This window comes from Semicossyphus pulcher, unplaced genomic scaffold (genome assembly GCF_022749685.1).
Source record: "Semicossyphus pulcher isolate SPU_LCO1_2020_fin unplaced genomic scaffold, fSemPul1.0.p SCAF_17, whole genome shotgun sequence".
Lineage (NCBI taxonomy): Eukaryota > Metazoa > Chordata > Actinopteri > Labriformes > Labridae > Semicossyphus > Semicossyphus pulcher.
The window spans coordinates 28,756,805-28,765,507 of record NW_027211681.1 but is presented as its reverse complement, the minus strand read 5'-3'; the positions used below and the strand labels follow the sequence as shown (position 1 = coordinate 28,765,507).

The window sequence follows — 8,703 nt, the reverse complement described above, 5'->3', positions numbered from 1 at the left end:
ACAGGCAGAGAGACAGGCAGGTGGACAGACAGAGAGACAGGCAGGTGGAAAGACAGGTAGACAGGCAGGTGGACAGACAGGTAGACAGGCAGGTGGACAGACAGAGAGACAGGCAGGTGGACAGACAGAGAGACAGGCAGGTAGACAGGCAGACAAACAGACAGACAGACAGAGAGACAGGCAGGTGGAAAGACAGGCAGACAAACAGACAGACAGACAGAGAGACAGGCAGGTGGACAGACAGGTACATATATGTGACGTATAGGGGGACGTCCACACAGCAACACAAGCAGCAGGTGAAACAGACGTTTGGTCGCAGAGCGAGGAGTCACCGCGTCTGCGCTCAGCGTCTTACAGAATAAAGATGGCCGGAGCTGAAAGGACTGAACTGACTCTGAGCCGTGCACAGAGCGAGCAGCGTGACGTCTGCAACGCACCACATCTTCACTTTCACTGGACGGAACCACAGAGGTCAGAGGTCAAGCAGCAGTGAAGCGAACACGCCTCCTCGTGTTCACACACGGGTCTGTCTTCTGCTCCACAGTGATGTGACAGTGATGGAGTGAGCGTCCGGCAGAGATGTGTGTGCGTGGTTATAAACAGCTGACATTGTGTGGACTGTAACCTGACCCCGCGCTGCAGGACCAACAGCAGCAGCTATTCTTAGAGTCTTTGTGGAGCTGACGGACAGCGAGCCGGACGACATGTGGAAGGTCAAACGTGAGTGTTTTCTGTGCATGCCTCTGATTTTCACTAACTCTCTGATACAGTCTGATGACTGTACATATACATATAAAGGTGAACACACAGACAGAGAGAGCTTTGAATGTCCTGTGGGACATGAACAGGGACGATTGAATCCTCTGCCTCCCAGAGCATCAAACGCTTCACATATACGAGTTTAATCTGTCAGGACACACACATGAACATGGATCTTCGGCCATAAATTGAATATACTACAACACTTAATTTCTTAAAGATGTCAAAAGATAAACTCAACTACAAATATGATTTTAATTGGAGAAAATTCCTAATATGTAAAGCGTATGAATCAAGAAGGTCAAACATGTTAAAGAGTTGTTTTATAACGAGCTCTGTAAGAACATTTTGCTTCTGTTGCAGCTCCGGTTGATTTCCCCAAAGAGACGAGGTACAGACCCATCCTGGAGGTATGATGATCCAGCACGACGCAGTGTGAGTTAGTGCTGCTGTACTAGCTACTGAAGCTAATCTCAGATATTTGTTACAGAGGAAGATGATTGTTTTAACCACCAACAATTAAAAACACCAGAGTCACACAATAACACAAATAAACTTACTGATCGAGGCAGCTTAAGAGCAGCAGCTCCTGTGTCCTGTGAGCTTAAATCAGTGTTTTTCTGAATGGAGTCTGGTGTGTGTGCAGAGAGCGATGTAACGTCTGTGTGTGGTTAAAACAATCATCTTCCTCTGTAACAAAAAGGTCTATCTCTGTAGGGATCCTTTCTGTCATGTTGTCACACACTTAGAAGAACAATCTGAGCCTGTCAGTGGAAACAACAAGAACTTTTAGTGGACGACCTTTGACCCATCAAGGATTATGTTGCAGCCATTACAGCCTGTTTCACTGCTGCAGGATGAACACATCTACTGAGACATTCAGACACTTCATTTTACTCATTACTCATTTAGACCCTGTATCAGTTAAATGTTAAAAATAATTATCCTTTACATTTGGTCAGTTTAAAACCAAAGATCCTCCTTGCTGACTCAAATCTCTTCCTCCCTCCTCTGTGACTACTTCCTGTGCGCTCAGAGTTTGGTTCCCCCTGACCCCATGTCTCAGTTCCACCTGAGGAGGGGTTCCCCCGACGAGGAGTTTCCCGACCTGCGCAGGAACTCCACCTGGATGGGACGGATCCTCACGCCGGCCATGTACCGCCGGCAGTTCAACCGCTGCACCCACAGCGGAGTCATCTTTGACGATGTCATCAGGCCCGGCATCGAGGAACCAGGTGATGTCAGTGTGATGTCAGTGTGATGTCAGTGTGATGTCAGCAGTCAGAGATTCACAGATTCTGCAGGTTTAAGGCACGTCTGTATGTGTTCACTTCTCTGTCCCTGAGGCTACGTCCACTTCCTGTCTATGGTCTGTTATCCGTCCATGTGTGTCCGTGTGTGTGTCTGTGTGTGAAGGCGATTGGTGCGGCCCTGTTTCTGTGGGCTGTGTCGCCGGTGACGCTCAGTGCTACATCCTGTTCTGTGACTTCTTTGACCGAGTCATCGACGCGTTTCACCAACACAAGGTCACCAAGCAGACGCCAGAGAGCGACTTCAACGTGGACAACCTGAAGGTAGCAGACAGTCACTGTGTGCTTACTGATGTGATTATAGAGTTTTAATCAGAGTCATACAAACCCCAAACAGTGCTTCCACATGTGGCAGCAGGTTTCACCAGGTGACTCAGTGCAGTCTACCGTTCAGTCCCGATATCTGTTCCAACTCCCTCGTGCTGATTCAAGCGACGCTAAGAGAGCAGCCTGCAGATACTCATTACTCTGTATGTGAAGTTTTTGACGTTAGCTTAGCTTTCACTCATGTCACACAGAAGGCTTCACCGACCCACATGCTGTATTAAAGCAGAACTTCATGTGACACAGTGCTGGAAAGAACGTTTGGCGCTCAAATGCTAACAGTCGCTTTGCACCAAACAACTTCTCGAGATATTTCACGTTTGCAAACATGTCCGAAGAAAATCCTGAGAGTTTTACCTGCACGCTAACAGTGTTAGCATGGCCAGGTTAGCTGCAGTGAAAGATTAAAGTCGGGAGGAACCAAGGACACTTCGACATGTGAGCAGTCAGGGATTGAACCAGCAACCTTCTGATTGAGAGACGACCGACTCCACAGAGCCACAGCCGCCTGTAACGTCACAAACCTGTGAACACCCGTCAGCTGCTCCTGTCTCTGCTCCTTCTAGTACATGTCACCAGGAGCATGATGGGAAATCATCTCAACAGGAAGCCAGCTTTGGTCAAAAGTGACTCTGTGTGTGTGTGTGTGTGTGTGTGTGTGTTTTAAGGGGGGTGATGACTTGGACGGGTCATACGCTGTTGGCTGTGAGGTGAGTGTCATTCGAGCTGTTGAAGATTTCTGCTTCCCGACACACTGCAGCCGAGGCGAGCGCAGACAGCTCCTCTCACTGGCCAGGAGAGGTACTGCACGTCTGTCTGTCTGTCTGTCTGTCTGTCTCTCTCTCCCTCTTAACCAGTATCTGTCTGCCCTCAGCTCTGCAGTGGCTGGAGGACGAGCTGCCGGGTCGCCTCCTCTTACTGGAGGAGCTGAACGAGGAGCAGCAGAGGGAGCTGAACCTGAGCGCTCCGTCGGCCTCTCAGCTCCGCACCGGCGTGGCCCGGGACTGGCCCGACGCCCGGGCGGTCTGGTCAGTTCTGTTTCTTCCCCTGAGATCTGTTTTTATCCCAGTTACTGTTAGAGGTGGAAAACGATTCGAAAAACAAGCAGAGCACCGAGAATCAAGCTAGGCTAATGTTAGCAGCAGCTCAGCTAGCAGCCCCTCCCAACAGCCAGTGTGAGCGTTTAAATCTGTTTATTTAATGTTACTTTTAAATAATTTATAAAAACAATACAGCCGTGAAAAAGTGTGAGAGAGAACTTTAGAGCACTGGTTGGCTCTCAGCACTCTCATGCTTTGTGAAGCAGCTGCTGTCTGTGGAAATAAAACTCTAAAAGATGGACTAACATGAGACTGGCTGTATTATTTGCAAATATAACTCCTAAAACAAAGTCTCGAGATGATAATTATTCAACGCTTTCCCCGGTAAGAAACAAAAACACAGTGAATCTTAAAACTGAATCACAAAGCTCGTTCACGCGAGCCGTATGCAGCTCTGTGGTGTTAAAGAGAGAAGCATTTCACGTTTGATAAGTTCTCTTGGAGGATCCAAGATGGACTGCGGTCAAGCCAGCCGTGGCTTGCGTTTCCTTGGTCAAATCAGCCGCACCTTTTTTTCCACTGCGCAAATGCACTAACGTTTACGGTAATCGTAATGACACCGCTCTGAAGAGCTGCTGGTAGTGAATTTGGGGCAGACTGCGGTCTCATGAGGAATTTGATATGCTTTTTGGAATGATCTTAGAGTTCTGCTTTATGATGCTCTTTTGGAATGTATTTCATCTGGTCATCTGTCCCCTACCATGAAAAGGGGTGTTATCACCTTAATTCCAAAGCCCGATCAGGATAAACTATCGTTGGATAATTGGAGGCCAATTACCTTATTATGTAATGATTACAAGTTGCTTGCTCATATATACTGTATTAGATTGGATATGGGGTTATCACAATTAGTGGATGAGTGTCAGTCAGCCTTTATGAAAGGTAGAAACATACATAACCATACTAGACTCATTCTTGACCTGTTAGATTATAGAGAGTAAATCACAACGGAAAGTTGTGTGTTGTTTTTAGACTTCTTCAAGGCTTTTGACACGATTGAACATCCCTTTTTGTTGACAACGCTACAATTGTTGGGTTTCGGGAGTAAATCCTGTGACGTCGTTGAAATGCTGTACACTGACATCAGTAGCATGGTCTCCCTGAACCCAGGAATGACTCCTAGTTTTAAAGTGCTACATGGTATTCGACAGGGATGCCCCATTTCCCCAAACCTTTTTATTGGCAACACAACTGTTAACATTACTAATCAATAATTCAAATGACATACAAGGAATAACAATTTTTAACAAAGAGTTTAAAATAAGTCGATTTGCAGATGATACATCTGTCTTCTTAAAAGATAAATCAATGGTAGATAAAACTCTCAGTATTATTTCGATCTTCTCTAAAGCGTCTGGTTTATCTCTTAATATTACAAAATGTGAACTACTCCCTGTTCATACTAGCTCCGACTCCTCTATTGCCTCAATTAGAGTTGAATCGGAAGTTAAATATCTAGGACTGACGATATCTAAAAACTTAATTAGAAGAGAAGACCCCAATATTTCTAACCGTATTATGGACATGAAGAAATCACTCAGTCACTGGTTAACCAGAGACCTTACTATTTTTGGCAGAACTATTCTATCTAAAGCTGAAGGCATTTCCAAACTGATCTATCCCTGTCACTCCCTATATATTTCCTCTAAAAACATAAATAAAGCCAACACAGTTATTTTCCAATTTTTGTGGAGGAATAAAACCCACTACATTAAAAGGTCGCAGCTTGTGAAGGAGTATGATGAAGGTGGTATCAAAGCTAACCCTAACCCCTAACCCACCTTTAGAATGAACTGGATACAATCTTGTCTGTCACAGCCAAACTCTATGTGGTTCCACATCCCGAGGTCCTTGTTTGATAGAATAGGAGGTTTGGACTTTATTCTGAAATGTGATTTTGAGGTGAACAGGATCCCGATAAAGCTAATTAATTTTCACAAACAGATGTTGCATTTTTGGAAAATGATATTTACCCACAACTTTCTCCCCATAATTCAACCTTATGGAACAATAGAGTAATAACACTAAATCCAAAATTGAAAAGACATTCTATATATAACAGCCTTAATGGATGATAACGGTGCCATTTTAAGTTACACGGCCTTTACAGAAAAATATGATCTGAACTGTTCTCAAAGAGAATATAGCAAATTGTGTAAACTGATTCTGCTGCCTCTGATTCAATTGATTAAACATTTTATGATGTACAATATTTCCTTATCAGTACTTCCAAATCTATTGATAGGACATTGTTATCTGACTGATGAAAAATGTAATAATAAATGTATTAGTAGTTTTCTGAAAGCCAAAATGTCTCATGGTTATGACAGAAGGGTTATGATTCTGTCACTTCGAGTACATTAGACAAAGCACACTCGAAATGTCTCAGAAAGTCAAAGAAACACACTTTGAAGTCATTAATAAAATGTATCCTGTAGCAGAGATTTGGTTCTGAGGTGGATCAGTGTTCTTTTTGCAGTGATGAAAATGAAACTCTGGAACATCTGTTTTTTGTATGTCCTATTACCCAACGTTTTTGGTGTCACATAAAACATTGGATTTCTCTAAAAATGAATGATGTGCCGCCATTTGAATTATATCATATTATTTTTTATATGGATCATCTAACCTTGTCTGTTTCGGACACTATCAACATTATCATACTATTGGGTAAATATCATATCCACTGTGCAAAATGGAGGAACTCTAAACCTTCCCTGGTTTTATAAATGAATGTAATTCTTTTTTTTTTCTCTATTTTTTTTCATCGCTTAAAAAGATAAAAAGCAACTATGCCAAGAAATGAAGCCTGGACTTTTCCCGTCTTCTCCTTTTCTAAATTAGAACTTGTTTTTATTGTTTCGCTGCTCCGTTTCTTGTTACATTTGAATGCCTGTTAAAATGTATCTTTCACACCTTATTCAAACTGCTACTATGTGGCGTTGATATGCTTATGTTTTGTTTTTGCTTTTGCTTCATGAATCCCCTACTGTTATGTTTTTTGCACTTTATGTACTACATTTTCATCCGTCTTATTGTTGTTATTATCCTCCTTGAGAGTCTGTATGTTCAAGTGCTCAATTAAAAAAAACCAAAAAAAACCAAAAAGATTCTCTTGTAAACATAGAATATCCCATGATCCTTTGCTGCAGGGTGAGTGCAGATGGCAGTCTGGTGGTTTGGATCAACATGGAGGACCACCTCAGGCTTGTGTCGTCACGAGGAGACGCCAACGTCGCCGAGGCTTTTAAAAGCATCTGCGTCAGCCTGCAGGAGGTGAGCGACGGGTCCGATTGTCAGGACCAGAGTCAGGGGGTCGAAAGATCGTCTTACTATCTGTGTTTAGGACTCGGGTTTTGGAGCAGTATTGAGGACACGTCGAGTATCATTATATTTTACTAGTGTTGTTTAGAAGTTTCTGGTGCTGAGCCCTAAAGAGTCAAAGCTCATGTAGATTCACTTTTAGAGAGAGAGCTTGTTTGCAGGTTAGAGGTTAGAAGGCTTTCATGAGTTTGAGATGCTGCTGATATTTATACTAAAGCCAGAGAATAAACCAAGCTTGTTAATTCCCAACATCGTTAAACTCTGACGGTTTTGTTCCGCCCCAAGGGGCAGGATTGCATTACAAATACATGAGAAATGTACGTCCTGATGTTGCATCAGAAACCGTCAAACCAAACTCCATTCAAAAAACAGTCTTTTTAAAGTAGTGTTCTTGTTGTCTCGCAAACAGACCTGACAGAACATGAATACAGACTTTTTACAAACCTGCATCATGATGTCGTTAGTTCAGCATCCTTTCAGCTTGTCATTAAATGTCAGTCACATCTGTTTGTCGTGGGTTCACACCGCTGTAGCTGGAGGACTTCTACAGAAAGCTCAAACACCCGTTCATCTGGAAGCAGCAGCTGGGTTGGGTGACGAGCTCTCCGGCCGACGTGGGGACGGGTCTGAGGATCAGAGTCCACCTCAAACTGCAACACCTCCCCCGACACAGACGACTGGAGGACGTCCTGAAGAGACTGAGGATGTGCATGGACAAAACAGGTACCTATAGAGCCTGAACAATATATACCTGTGTCACTGGGTATGTTTCTGACTTGTGCTGGTATTAAAACTTTATTTACAGAACATATAACAGAAAATAATGTTTGGGCTGGTTTAGAGATGGTGTCATCATGTAGTTTGTCCAGCAGAGGGCGCTCTGACTCCACACATCACAATCCTCCGGCACTGTCTGCAGAGCATGTAGCAGAGCAGACAGCTGAGCAGACAGCGGTCCTCACTAGAACTGTTGACAGTTTTTAATAATGGTACACATTCTTTAAGATATTCGTTAAAGGTAAGCAGCCTTCTGAGCCATGTTTATCTCAGCCTGCAGCCACAAAACAGGCTGTAATGGCTGCAACATGCTTTAAACAGCTGTGCTCTGCAGGTTAAATCGCTGTTTTTGTCCATGGAGTCTGGTGTGTTTGAAGGGAGCGATGTAACGTCTGTCAGTTAGACCCAGAATGAGATATTTGGATCCATAATTTAAATGTAAATATTTACACTTGTTTATTTCAAACTTGCCTTTTATTTCCCAGAATCCCCAGCGCTGTATCGTGTAAGCAACGTGGCAAGCTTCGGCGTGAGCGAGGTGGGACTGACCCAGCTGGTGGTGGACGGGGTCAAACTGCTCATCGCTATGGAGAAGAGGCTGGAGGGAGGCGGAGACATCGATGAGCTAGTTCCTACACAGAAGTAGATCTGGATGCTGATTGGCTGGAGAGAGGAGGCAAACTGACCAATCAGATGTTCTGTTAAATCAGGAAAAAATAAAACAGAGTCTGGTTGGTGTTAGATTCCAGGATCCAACAGCTTAGAGTCACTGAAACAACCTCATGTCTGATGGTAAACAATAATATCATCATCTCTGTTGCAACAGAAACAAAAAGTGAATATCGACCTGACAATAAAGAACAGCGTGGACCGGGTCACTTTTGTCCATCGAGTCTTCAATGCTGTGAGGGCAGACACATCCTTATGCATGTTCCAGCAGCAGTTTCATCCTCTGCTGACATGTGAACAGCTGAACACAAACGACTCGTGCTGAAAGGTTTCATTTGTGTGGTTTTTATTTGAAATGAATCCATCGTGGCTACACCGGACATCTGCTACTCTCCTGTTGGTGTCAGTGTCTGTCACCTGGTACGAGTTACTATCTGTTA

General features: G+C 43.8%; 2 protein-coding genes across 5 annotated transcripts in view; one reads left to right on the top strand and one right to left on the bottom strand.

Moving 5' to 3' along the window:
- mark1 (MAP/microtubule affinity-regulating kinase 1) overlaps positions 1-8,703 on the bottom strand; it is a 147,448-nt gene that overhangs the window by 119,099 nt on the left and 19,646 nt on the right. The gene's annotated exons all lie outside the window — the stretch shown is intronic.
- Positions 666-8,470, top strand: LOC138594979 (creatine kinase M-type). Of its 2 annotated transcripts, none has more exons than XM_069666278.1 (9): positions 666-720; positions 1,123-1,169; positions 1,796-1,994; positions 2,176-2,333; positions 3,062-3,194; positions 3,268-3,421; positions 6,646-6,769; positions 7,351-7,540; positions 8,080-8,470. In XM_069666278.1, the coding sequence occupies exons 1-9, from the start codon at positions 705-707 to the stop codon at positions 8,238-8,240; spliced, it is 1,182 nt and encodes a 393-aa protein (XP_069522379.1). In that variant the 5' UTR covers positions 666-704; the 3' UTR covers positions 8,241-8,470. The 2 variants fall into 2 exon arrangements, with proteins under 2 accessions (XP_069522379.1, XP_069522380.1); XM_069666279.1 differs by having other exon boundaries at positions 691-720; positions 1,123-1,194.